The 14,663-nt window shown below is 39.4% G+C and overlaps 2 protein-coding genes across 2 annotated transcripts in view; both read right to left on the bottom strand.

Moving 5' to 3' along the window:
* LOC134932152 (proto-oncogene Mas-like) overlaps nt 1-14,663 on the bottom strand; it is a 240,962-nt gene that overhangs the window by 108,787 nt on the left and 117,512 nt on the right. The gene's annotated exons all lie outside the window — the stretch shown is intronic.
* Nucleotides 6,752-7,696, bottom strand: LOC134934556 (olfactory receptor 5AR1-like). Its single transcript, XM_063929973.1, has one exon. The coding sequence runs from the start codon at nt 7,694-7,696 to the stop codon at nt 6,752-6,754; it is 945 nt and encodes a 314-aa protein (XP_063786043.1).

The following is a 14,663-nucleotide window of genomic DNA, read 5'->3' as shown; positions in this document are numbered from 1 at the left end:
AAACACGGCCGCGGAACCGAATCCAAAACCATAACACAAAACCCGAAAAATTTCCGGTGCACATCTCTAATTTTAATATACTGTAATGCGATTATATACATTATTAAAACAGTGTAAAGTATTTTTTTAAGTTATGTTATAATTTATTCTTATTTTGACACAGGTAAAAAAATAATGCATAGCAGGTTGTAAAAATGGGAAAAAACTCAGCAAAAAAAAAAAAAGTATTTGTGCGGTGCCTTCTGTATCTTGGATGCATGGCTGAATATATGAGGACTGCTTTTAGAGAAAAAGACAAACTTAGAAAACCTGCAGCATGAGCTTGCCAGTCAACAACAGATAGAAATAAGAAATGGGAAAAGTGTTGTCTTTCCACATCCTAGAGCCCACTCTTCCAGTCATGAAGCATACCCACGTGTTCTGTCCCCTCTAACCATTGTTGTTCATGCAAAAAGGAAAGATTGAAACATAGGGGGTAATTCCAAGTTGATCGCAGCAGGATTTTTCTTAGCAATTGGGCAAAACCATGTGCACTGCAGGGGAGGCAGATATAACATGTGCAGAGAGAGTTAGATTTGGGTGTGGTGTGTTAAATCTGCAATCTAATTTGCAGTGTAAAAATAAAGCAGCCAGTATTTACCCTGCACAGAAATAAAATAACCCACCCAAATCTAACTCTTTCTGCACATGTTATATCTGCCTCCCCTGCAGTGCACATGGTTTTGCCCAATTGCTATCAAAAATCCTGCTGCGATCAACTTGGAATTACCCCCATAATTCTATCAATATAAGGTTATTCACCCTAAGAAGTGGTATTCTGTGCACTGAAAAATCTACAGTTATTGGTTTATTACGAGCTCTTCATGAACACTTCTATTCGCGCCCATGTCCGGAATTTTGGAATCTTTCAAACTCCAACGTTACAAATTTTTCCTTAAACCCTATGCAAGTGCAAAGGAATAAAGGCCTTACGCAGCTTGCATCGCTTTAGTGATGCGATAGCATGTGGCTGATTTTTTTGCCCAGTGTGCACACACAGGGCCCATTTTGCACGTGCACGGGCCGACCAATGTGATTGCATCGCACTGATGCGAATGCCTCTGCCTGATTGACAGGCAGAGGCGTTTGCGAGGAGGCCGTGGGCGGTGATGCATCATTCTGGGGGTGTGGTGATGGGAACAGAGGCATGTCTGGACCATTTTCAGGGCGGCCATGTTACATCACACGCAGCCGGCGCAAAAAGGTAAGATGGCCGTGCTGTGCCTGCCTTTGCAGCCAGGCTGCTCGGGCATGGGGCATCACTTATTTTGCAGGTACAGCAATGCGATCGCAATTGAATTGTGATTGCATCGCTGGTGGCCATTAGCATGCCTCTTCTGGGCAGCCCCCAGCATGCGATTGTCAGCAGTTGCAGTTTTGCTAAATTAGCAAAACTGCAATTGAAGCTGAATAAGGCCCTACTGTATGTACACTGTTGCTGCACCATAATTCCTAGAAATGTGCTTTGCCGAACATTGCATATGGACACTGCTGGTTATTAAATAACACCCAAACACACAGCCACACACACACACACACACACACACACACACACACACACACACACACACACACACACACACACACACACACACCCAGTGTTGATGTACTGAGAAAGAATTCATAATAACAGTTAAAAAAAAGTATACCAATTTGTTGAAAATGATGCTGGGTCGTCATGCAATAGCATCTTTCATGAGCTAACTGAAGAACCCTAACACTTTCATCAACCATGTCACTGGATTCTTCAAGATGCCATCAAAGAGATTAAAGACAAGTTATAAACAGCTATAAAGTGGTGTTTATACAGTAGACCTTTGTTGACATGAATTTGAAGGGGCTGGGAAATCAGTTTATTAAATAAAGTTTGTACTAACCAGTTGCTCCATTTACCAGAGTTTTTGTATTAATACTATTTTTTTGCTATTTTTATTTCTATAACACTGCAAAAACAATATTGTTTCAATAAAATATTTTAAGCTAGAAAATAAATAATTGGTAAATGCAGTGTTTGGCAACTCATGCACTTGTTTTGCATAATGTTAGTCCCTGGCCATTTTCATAGTAGTCTGTGAACAATTACAGTATGTTCTTAACGTCCAAAAAGGTGCAATAAATATTTTACTAAAAGCACTTGTCATTACTATCAACTTCCAATGCATTTCAGCGAACTAAGCTTTCAAAGTGCCTATTAATTAACATAAATGATTGCCATATTTTACAATTAATTTAACGTGTAAATACCTGTGCTTCTCCTGTATGTAATGTACTAACTGCTTTGCTGCATCTACGGATAATGGGCCTAATTAAGACCCGTTCGATGCTGTGCGTTTTCGCACAGCGGGCGATCGGGTCTGAATTGCACATACGTATGCACCGCAATGCGTAGGCACGTCGGTCCGCAGTGACGGGGAGCGCCGGGCAGCATCGGGATGGTGCGAACAAAGTGATCGAATGGGCGATCGCAAGGTGACTGACAGGAAGAGGCCATTTGTGGGTGGCAACTGGCCATTTTAGAGGAGTGTCTGGAAAAACGCAGGAGGATCCAGGCGTTTGGAGGGAGGATTCCCGACGTCAGCTCCGGCACCAATCATCGCAGAGGCTGAGTAAGTCCTGGGCTGTGCAGAGACTGCACACACTTTGGTTGTGCAGCTCTCTGCACATGCGATCGCACCCCTGCACAGCGATTTCCCCCTCCCCCTGTGGGCGGCGACTACCTGATCGCAGGGATGCAAAAAATGCACTCTAGCGATCAGGTCTGAATTAGGCCCAATGGCAGAGAGCACATTATCTGCCTAGCTGTTTAGAATTGTTAGAATTTGTATTCCTTGGTGCACAAAGTTTTAATTATCAGTATAAATATGTATGAATTAGGATCAGAGATTTTTTTTATTTTTAAATTGGTATAACATATATAGAATAGTAGAGTCCTATGCATGCATAGTGGTTGCTAAGGGGGGTATTTATCAAAGCTTGGAGAGTGATAACATTTTGAGAGATAAAGTAACAGAAACATAGCATTTGACGGCAGATTAGAATGACTTGGCCCAACTAGTCTGCCCCTTTTTTAACCATATTGTTACCTCAAACCCTATTTGATCCTTATTTCTTTGTAACTATCCTTATGCCCAGCCCATCCATGTTTAAATTGCTCTACTGTCTAAAGGTGTGTACATACAGTGAGATCCTTGCTATGGCCGATTTTAACTATGCGATTTCCCTTGAACTCCCCCAGAGCCCAGATAGCACAGATAGTACAGATTTTTACTATCTATACATGAGATTTTGTCTATGTACGATTTTGACTAAGTGCCAATTCTGACTATACTTTGTACTAGAGATGAGCGGGTTCGGATGTAACGCCAGAATTAACGCCAGTTCGGTTTTATCCGGATTTTTTCTATTGGCTATCCAAAACACGTGACATCCGTGAGCCAATAAGATGCCGTTTTGTGAACCGAGTAAATCCGAGTAAAACCAAAACTGCTCATCTCTACTTTGTACTAGATAGTACATTAGATAGTCAAGATTGACTTGCCTGCACAGTCTATCTAGCCTTATGATACCGATCCCATCGGGATCGAATCTGTATCGCAAGCTGCCTAACACCTTGAGATATGCACTAACTTTCCATAACATTTTGACTATATAATCAAAATCTTACAGATTTATCTCACTGTGTGTACACACCTTTAGCCTCTACCACCTCTGATTGGAGGCTATTCCACTTGTCCACTACCCTTTCTGTGAAGTCATTATTCCTTACATCTCCCCTGAACCGATCTCCCTCTAGTTTCATTGTATGTCCTTGTGTTCTAATACTTCTCTTCCATTGAAAAAATGTCTCCCTCCTGTCACTTATTTTAAACCCTTGATATCTCTGAAAGTTTCTATCATGTCCCTGCCCTTTCTCTTCTCTGCTCCAAACTCTTTCTGAAGATAAGGCCTCCAGAACTAGATACAGTATTCTAGATGAGGCTGTACCAATGACCTATACAGTGGCATTTTTTATTCTTTCTTTCTGCTGCTGATTACTCTCCCTATGCAACCAAGCATCTGACTTGCTGTCCTCATTGCTTTGTTACATTGCTTACCTGCCTTTAAGTCACCTGAAATAGTGACTCCTAGATCCCTTTCTTCCTCAGACGTTTCCAATATTGTGCCAAACTATATTTAGCCTTTGGGTTTTTTTAAACAAAGTGCATGACTTGTATTCTTTGGCATTAAACTGTAATTGCCACACTCTTGACCATTCCCATAGTCTACCTAGAGCCTCAATCATTTGTTTTACCCCTCCTGGTGTGTCTACCCTATTGCATATCTTTGTATCATTTGCAAAAAGGCATACAGTACTTTCCCTTCAATATCATTTGTAATGTCACAAATAAAGATATTAAAAATCACTGATCCAAGTACATATCCTTGGGGTACTCCACTTGTAACAACTTCCTCCATTTACTACAACTCTCTGTTTTCTGTCCTGCAACCAAGATCTTATATATTCAACCATCTTAGAATCCAATCCCATGCTTTCAAGTTTAGTTAACAGTCTGCAATGTGGGACAGTACCAACCAGTCAACTCCTAACTGTTATTTGTTAAATACAGCCTGTAAAACATACGGCAGAAGCTGATTAGCTAGTACTTTATTTCACACAATTTAATCTCTCTTTGGCCAGGATGTACTAAACAGAAAATGCAGTAAACCCCCGTTTACCACATTTTCCAAATGCACTAATCCCCGGAAGCCAGGACAGTGCCGCGGAGGGGATTGACAGCTTTTGCTGGTGATGTCCCATAGAAGTCTATGGGCTTCTCTCCACAGCGCTGGTGTGAGGGATCCGATCGGATCGCATGCTCCGCGGCCGCCCTTGTCACTTGCATTCTGCATGCACAGAATGACTCCTGGGACCAAAACCAAGAAGTCAGGTAGCCGCCAGAGTTCGCGAAGGATAGCTCTTATCGGAAAGAGCTGTCCTACGCAATGCTAATCACATATGTAAGTACATATGTGATTAGCATCGCGACGATGGGCGGCAATGTTTTTTTAGTACATCCCACCCTTTGAGCTTTAATAAATTTATCTATATATATAAATGCAAAAGGCCTCACTCACTCACTCACTCACTCACTCACTGACTCATCACTAATTCTCTTACTTCAACATATGTTAGGAAGCTGAAATTTAACATAGGCATTCTTCAGGTGGGAAATAGGAAAACTACATACTGTAATTAGGATTTTAATAAACCTCCCCTAAGGGGATGAACAAGGGATTGATATAATGACGTCATTACTGATACGTGGCTTGCGTTGCATGAACGATAACGCCAAAATGGACAATTGGATCAAAATTTGGATGGCACCTCCAGTGTGTAGTATTTCATAAACTACAAAAATGGTCCTGTCACTTTTTACCATATCTGCTACGGATGCTCCTTGAGTAACGACAAGAACCATGGTTTAATATTTACTTACATTAAGACGTCTGAGATTTACATTTCTATAGATTTACCAAATTTTAAACACTCATTTATATTTACAACCGTGAAAATCAGAAACTCCCGTGAGAAGAATGAGTAGAACAGCTAGTGTAAAATAAAAATAAAAAATGGCATAAAAAAACATGTTTATACTCCTAACTTTCTTAGCAACCAATAAATCAGTGCACGCTTGTTCAATATGCTGCAGCATGTATAGAATAAATGCTTAAAACTTTCTTAGTAGCCAGTCCAATGTGCTGGAGCTAGGTGCTGCTGTGGATAGCTCACTAGCACAGCAGACTTAACAGCTGTCCTTTGTGTCTCTGCTGTACTAAAGCTGGTCATACACTATATACAATTATCTGGAAGATCATCTCTCAGATCTGGCTGGTTGGAATGAAAATCTGGTAATATATGAGAGTAAATGACAATGACCATTTCCTGCCAAGCACAGGAAAATGGGCAAAACCTGTCATTCAGACAAATTTGTAAAATCACGGATTTAACCAATTTGTATGAATGACAGTTTTGAGTTGTATACAGCAAGCATGCAGTCAGCTGAGCTTGGGCTTCCCTACTTACTTTGGTGTCTGACTGGTCCTCTACTGGGCATACTTGTGGGCACGTGTACCAATGGTTCTACCTCACTTACAGGTATTAATGCATGACAACAAAAATAATGATATTGAATAAGTGTTAATACTACCACAAATAGTTGGAAATCTTATTGCATAATTAGTTTATCTTTATGTGACAAAATGACTGCAAGAAATCCTATCGATGTTCAGCAAGAGTTAATCCACGACTGTGGATTTTACCAGAATCTTCTATGTCCACCATCCTGTGCAACACCATTTGGCAGACACACCACTTTGAATACATCACCAGTATTCTCCATGAATGCCCCAGCCTATTTTGCAACACGCACTATAATCTCCATAGATTTCACACAATGAGGTTTCAGGCTAAACCTGTAGGAAAATTAAATAATTTGTCACCTTGGACAGCCGCAGTTTCCTCACCCCTATTTCTTCACACTAAACATATACCCCCTTCCTTCTCCTTCCCCCCTTCTTCATCTCCCTGCCTCTACAAGTACAGCGTTGACCCTAGAATAAGTAAACACATTTCAGTTGAATCTCTTGCATACAATTGTTGTCATAGATGACGTCTTGATCTACTCCTTTTTGCCGTTATTTTTGTTGTTTGTAAAAAAAAACTCAACAAAAATTATTTAAAATTCAACAAAATACTGGTGAATCTCAGCTTTGACACAGCTTGTTTTACATCTTGGTTTCTCAGGCTGTAGATGATGGGATTCAACATTGGTATGATCACTGTATAGAACAGAGACAGCACCCAGTCCTGGTCCACTGCAAATGCAGAAGTTGGACGTAAATACATGAAGAGAGCTGGGCAATAGAACAAGGCTACGCAAGTAAAGTGAGAGCTACAGGTGGAAAGAGATTTGTGCCAACCTCTAGAAGAGCCAATCCTAACTAATGGCAATAAAATATGGGCATATGATATTAGTATAAATAAGAAAGCTCCCACTTCAATAGAACCAGCAAAAATATATAAGAAAATCTCATTAAGTAATGTATCTTTGCATGACAGCTTTAAGATGGGGTTGATATCGCAGTAGAAATGATTTATATGATTTGCCCCACAGAATGGTAAGATAAATGCAAAATATGTGTGTATTAATGAGGTAAGAAATCCTGCAGTATATGCTGAGCAAACAAGTTGAAAACATCTTGCATTGCTGATAAGTGTGGTATAATACAAAGGCTTACATATGGCTGCGTATCGGTCATAGGCCATTATAGCAAGTAATATCCCTTCAGAGCCAACTAAGTCAATGAAGAGAAACATTTGTGTAGCACAAGCAGTGATGGAAATTGTCTTGTTTACAGAGAGAATGTTGGCCATAATGTTGGGTGTAATAGTTGATGAATAGAACATGTCTATAAAGGATAAATTCATGAGGAAAAAGTACATTGGTGTTTGCAGGCCTGGAGTCACTTTAATTATCACAATGATCATAAGATTACCCAATAATGTTACCAGGTACACTGATAAGCAGAGGAGAAAGAGAGGAAGCTGAAGGTTTGGGTCAGGGGAAAGACCAGAGAGAACAAATTCTGTTACAAGTGTTGTGTCCTTTGGCTTCATTGTGTGATGTCCAATGGCATATTTTGCAGGAAACCATATGTAAATATATATTGCAATTTATTTAACATTTATATATACAGTAATTTGACTACCCACTTGTAATGAACATTATAATTTTCATTTAATGATTCTTGCAGCAAATAGCATATACAATATGAAAAAAATATTCTGCTTAATATATGATGCAATGTCCACTGACACAGTAGATTTGCCAACTCCAACATTGAACAACATGCAGACTGAAAATGGAAGAATAGTGACATTTTATTTCCTGATTCTGTTGGTCAACAAGTAGTGTCTATGTTTCTGCATCTTTGTCAGTAGCAGTTATAAAGAGGCCCTGCTGTTGAATGCTTACAATCTATGAGGAAAAAGGAAGAAGACAATTACAAGATGTGGACTGTGAATGGAGACTTTCCTTTACCCTTTACAATAAACAGCTCACAGGCAAATATCCTCAGCACATCCATGTACAGTACATATCAGACAGTTCCTTATCTACAAAATCTCATTCTGGCCAAATACAACCAGAGTGATTCCAGCAATATAGCTACTAGATTTAAAGTAGCAATTGGTGTTAAGGCAAAAACAAGTTGTTTTTGCCCTAAAATGTATTGCCACTTTAAATCTTGCAGATAAATTGCTGCAATTGTACAAGGACCAGCAAATTGGAGCCTATTACGTTATGGAGGTGGCACTTGGATGCTTGTGCTGTTACTGCCTAACATTTACCAGTAACTGCAAATTGTACCATACGCCATTATGAGTTGAGTGTAAATGGGTAGGACATGCACAAACTACCCCTGTAAACTGTCCTACCTAGTAAACATGTATACATATTTGAAAGGAAAACTAAATGTCATTGTTCATGGCTTTATTTCTTTTAAATTGGCAATTATCAAATGAGGAATTAAAACTAATTAATGGAAGTACAAAATTAGGCAGAGGGGCAGCCGTTATTGTTGTGCCTAGGGGCGCCCTGACCCTTTAATCCACCCCTGTTTCTGGGTTGCTAATTGGAAATAGAAGGTGTAATTTTAGTGTGCAGTGCACCCCTGGAAGAAAGAATTCCCAGTGAGGATTTTTGAGACATTCAAGTACCAAGGTTTATAAGATAAGTACATCCTAAAGTCTTTTTAAATAAGCAGATTTACTGTAGTGTGTGATCTTTACTCTATTTAGTAGAAAATACCACACTATCAGCGCTCTCTTGGTGTATTTCTGTATTTGTTTATTTGTAGGTCCACTCTGGCAAGGATCTACCAAGAGGAACAGCGACATTGTTACTTTGCTAATTGGAATCTTTTTAATGTGTCCATATTCTGTCAATTAAGTCTGTGTATTGCAAAATGTGACTTTGTTATCGTTATGTGAGTGATGCCCACTAATAAACTGTAAGAACAGACACTGAATCCTATTTATGTCTTTATTTGGAATCCTATCAGGCCAGACTCAATGGATAAGTAAATAGGACTATTCTGAATGCTGCTATATGACCAAGCCAAAATATAGAATGCTCTGCTCAAGATGCAAAGACTGGACAATGTACAAAATAAGATTGGGTCATTTTCTGATATACGACTGGATAAGTGGCAGATATTTTCATACCTAAGTAGCAAGTAACTATAGTTTTTAAGATAAAATGAAAAGTAGTTGAGAAAGTGATTCTACAGGAAGACAAATATCCACAACATTGGCAATTGGCAATTTTTTTTTCAGGCCTGATATGTTACAGAAACAACAAACAAAGAAAACAAGTTAGTAAAGGCCAGTGTTCAACATCTCAGAAGACCCTTCTAAAAAAAATTGGAAACATTTTGTCTCCATCTAATTTCCAAGACAAAAGGTTCCATAGCTAAATTAAATAATAATGACAAGAGGCACCCCAGTGGTGTCCCATCAGGCTATATATTGCTGATGAAGAATGGACTACAATGTTGTCTCTATGTACAATACTCACCAAACACCTAACACTACAGATGTCTGGGATACCGTTATTAGCCATATGTAGATTAATAAAATTCAGTGACAAGTATCATTTTTATTTTTTTTAGGCATTTCTGTATGTATAATACATATGGATATATACAGTAGTTACTAAATAAATATTGATTTTGGCGTGATAAGGATAATAGCACAATATACTGTATCAGAATTACTTACATTTTTAGTGTACTGTATGTTACCTAAAGGAAGGCAATAATGAAAATTAAGACATACATGATTACCTTATTTGCATTGATACCAGGCTGCTGTAAATAAATTACCTCCAACTGATCACTGCGCCTTTATATGGCAATTTTCTACACACAATGTAATACTGCAGCCCCATGAGGATTAATTCTAATTAATAATTTCTAAGGGACCAATTATGGTTATTGTGTTCTGTGTTGTAACAATTACAGTTAAAAGACATAGAGCCTTATTCAGCTTCAGTTGCAAAATTGCAAATTCACAATTTTGCCAAATAGCATACAACTGCGCATTTGCTGCATCTGCATCGCGTATGCATGAAGGACAAAATGACCAGCAAAGTCCGACCACTTAGCGATTGACAAAAAATGATCATTTGTGTGAGGTTACATGGCATTTGTGGGTAGTGGATGGAAAAACACAGGCATGTCAAGTGAGAAGTTTGATAGACTTCTTGGAAAGCAGCCACTAACCCCTATTGCACACTGTAACTGAAGCCGCTGCGGCCGCTGTAATAAATCCTTTACCTACGTACTCTGTCCCCAGTTAACGTACACAGTCCCGTACTGTGCACGCACTTTGCGTACACACCAGTGACGTGTGGTGGGGTGAGGCAGGTGAGGCATTGCCTTTCCTGTCATACGAACGTTTGTACCAGAGTTTTGATTGTATAAAGTATATGAAAAATACAAAGAATAGGTTTGAAATATCTTCTTTGCATTAGTCTAATCATTTTTATAGCCAAAACTCTGGAGTAAAAAGTCTATGGCAGGTGAGGCAGTGCCTCACCTGCTGACCTTTTCTGCACTTCTCAGATCAAAACTCACCAAATTTCCAGGAGTTTATACAGCTGCACCTGTGTATAATGCCCAGATGTACCCTTTAGCTTATATACTGCGTTTAAATCTGGCTCTGGTGCTAGTCAGTGCCTCCTCAGCCATTTAGCTCACCGCACGTCCCTGGTACACACGCCGGAATAGCCGTGCAGCTTACACTCAGTGCATACACACAGACCGACACGCTGAGAGCACGACGCAGCTCTAGGTGCGGCAATCACACTATACAAACGCTCAACAGAAACTGAATGCGACACCAGTATTTGATTGTATGTTGTGGTCCAAAGCAGCAACAAGTAATAATATATTTGTAAAAGGGGATTACAATAAGTTAAAATATAAATGGTATAACACAATACAATTCAATCACAGAGAGAGAGTCACACCCAATGATACGTACGTTTGTTCGCCTGCGCAACCCGGATCCGGTCCTCTAGTCGATCTGGCAAGATGACCTTAGAGCAAGGGAGAGAGAGTGACCGGCCCAGGTGCAAGGTTTATATACCCTTGCCCAAAATACAATACAATGGGGTTGTATGCTCTCCACCGATTGGTTGGAGGGATGGTCGTTTACAGTACAGGAGAGGTCATTGGTCGATTTGAAGAGATGGGCGATACCTTGATCCAGGGGTGTGTACTGCTGGTCAGCTCTGGATTCCCACCGCATACCAAGTACATAATAAACACAAATACACCTTTAATCTGCCTTTGTGAATAACTATTCGCAACGACATGCGATCTTCTCCAAACCAACACCGGATTATTACTCATAATTATCCGAACACGTAGATACCTTGCATGATGCTCTGATAATTTACTGTCCCCTCGCATACTGTAAAGGTGTATAATTCCCTTGTTGTGCCTTGTAAATAAGTAAAAGTTGCATGAGGGGAAAGGGGAGACTATGTGTAATGTGTGTACTAAGTTTGGGAAATATGTAATGTGTGACAGATATTTCCATGTTCATTAGGTTACTTTGTTATGTTATCTCCAGGCAACATGATCCTACACATGAAATGACCAACCATTCTCAAGATACACACAAATATATATATATATATATAATTCCAAGAGTTTTGACTATAAATGTTATACCTCTGATCTATATAAATGTAAGTTGTCAGCTGTTAGTGATTTGTATCAGCAAGGCTTGTGTTCTTTGTATAGTATATTTGTCTCCTATTGTCCTGGTTTCTATTAAACAATGACAGTCTGGTTTTGGTTGTCTTCAGTATACACTCTGAAACAATAAGGATAACTAGAGATATTTACTTTCCTCACAGATCAGGGTGCCTGTTTCATGATCACAAACCTTTGCGTAAACAAGACATGTCTTGATATATTCAAGACATTGTTTTAGAAGAATGTGTATGTGTGGTTTGATTAGCTTGTGTGTGAACAGTAACTTGCCCTTGAAGATTACACAGTCTGTACAAATTCTGTACTATAAGGATAGAATATGGAACATGGCTTTGGGGGCCTTTCTATGCGTTTGCGTATGTCACCGTATTTACCCATACCCCACGCTAATACGCAGGGCTTCACGAGCCAATGTATGCAGTGTCCGGGTCTGCGCACGCACGGCTAATACGCAACCGCACAGAAGCCACTCTGAATGGTGTCTGTATGTGTAGTGCAGGTTTGTAATATTTTCCGACTTCGACACAAGGCTGTTTTTGGGGTGTGCATTAGACATCAGCTACAATTAAAAAAGATGACGCCACTGGCTGAGAGGCACAATGGCGTCTTCCTGTTCTGTGCTTAGCGTAACTTTTTTTATTTTTTTTAAACTGGTGTGTTGCCACACCTCCCACAATTAGGCCATGCCCCACCAAAGTACCTGGGCTCACCATATCTCTCTATGCCCCTCTTGGTCATCCAGACAAATGACCTAAACAGGCCTTATATTCCCTTCGATTCCTCCTCCCCTCCCAGTCTTATAGGCAAACCATACTCCCACCTTGCTTTAAGAGTAAGCTCTTCACAGGTGTTCTGATTTGATCAGTAAGGCTGCAGGGAGAGACACTTGGAAATCAACAAGCAGGTAAAATTCACATTTTATCCTTCAAATGCATGACTTCCCTGGGCTTCCTAGCTAAATACCCTTGATTCCTTTGTAGCACACTGCTCCTATTGCCACATATGCCTCCACTAGCGTTGACAAGTTTGGCGACATGTATCTCACAAGGAATGAACATTTCTTGGACAGGGTATCTACATTTTTGTGTGAGACCCCAGGCCTATACTCCACTGTAAACCGAAAAGGCTGTAGTTACAGGAACGACCTGGTTAACTTGAAGTTCACCACTTGGTTTCTCTACATCAATAGTAATGGAGCATGGTCCATGATTAAGGAGAACTATCTCCCCAGAATATAGTAGCAAATTGCCTCCATGGCTTACTTTATATGCTTCTGTACCATAGTGTATTTTTGTTCCCTCAGCAACAACTTCCTGCTCAAGTACAATACAGGATGCTCTACCCCTTCAGTTTCCTGGGACAGGACTGCACCTAAAACATCAGAAGCATCTTTCTGTAGGAAACACCTGCGGGTAAAATCAGGTGCATGCAATACTGGAGAGGTACACAGGGCCAGCCAAAAATCTGCCCATGTTGCCTCACCAAGACTAGTCTACTCTAGTATCCTTACAAAGGATTAAGGTTCAAAAAGGGTTGAGATTACCTTAAGGATAAAAAAAGGGGGGCAGACTAGATGGGCCAAGTGGTTCTTATCTGCCGTCAAATTCTATGTTTCTATGTTTCTATGTTACTCCAGGCGATCAGTAAATATTTTTTAAGCAAGTCTGTCAATAGAGCTGCTTTGGTCACAAAGTGCCTGATAAACCACCTATAGTAACCTACCAAGTCCACAAAGGTTCTCAACTGTGACTTGGAAAAGCAAAAGATAGCTGCCTATTTGAGCAGTATTGTTTCAAAAAACACCTAGGTTATTTACATCAAATACATATATCATATGAAATTACCAAAACCATTTGAGTTGTTTTTTTTTTCACTGTCATTTTTGATATGCAATATAAATTCATGGCAGACTGTAACTGCTGTGTTGGTCATAAATCAACAGGAATACAGTAAGAGATAACATGTAGTATGTTTTACTCATATAACACCATACATTTGCCATATATCAAAGCTAAGACAAGAAACCAGACTGGATGGTAATTACCTCCCACCATCAACAATGTTCATCTGAGAATTGTGCATAAGGTATAGCAGTTTTGTAGTGCATGTACAGTATATAATCTTTTGATCTTGAATATATGCTTGTTACCAGGAGTAGAGTATAGTAGAGATTAGAAAAGCAAACAACAAAATTCACACAGTTTTAACTATTAAATCTCTACCGGTTTCAACTGTCAAACCTGTGTCAATATCAAGCGCACTCAGACCAAATTTCCACAGATTGGAACCTAACAAATATGTATATTATGCAGCTCCCAATAGAGTATTCTACAATACTCAATGGTTATATACAACAAGAACACAGAAATATCACAAGGAAGCGCATATATGAATTAAATTTTATCTAACATTAAAAAAAAAGTTATTCAATTAATTAATTATATAATAATGCACGGCACAATATATGCTAAAAACTTTAAAACACACCAATATCAATACTGCAGTATAAAAGTCCAGTAGACAAAATTATTGCGATTACCGTCCAAAGATATACATGTACCGCTGGAGCTCCACTTAAGGATGTTCTTTAAGCACACATAGTGCTATTTTTATAACTCCCGGTATAGGACTGGTTAATTTGTGATTAATCACGTTGTTACTTTGTATCCATAAGCCAGAGGAATGTATCAAAAGTATCTAAAAACGTTCCCAGTGTGCAGTATTGATATTGGTGTGTTTTAAAGTTTTTAGAATATATTGTGCTGTGCATTATTATACACTGCTCAAAAAAATAAAGG

The sequence above is a fragment of the Pseudophryne corroboree genome, chromosome 6 (assembly GCF_028390025.1).
Source record: "Pseudophryne corroboree isolate aPseCor3 chromosome 6, aPseCor3.hap2, whole genome shotgun sequence".
NCBI classification, from domain to species: Eukaryota; Metazoa; Chordata; class Amphibia; order Anura; family Myobatrachidae; genus Pseudophryne; species Pseudophryne corroboree.
The sequence above is the reverse complement of the archived record's forward strand: the minus strand, read 5'-3'. Positions and strand labels throughout refer to the sequence as shown.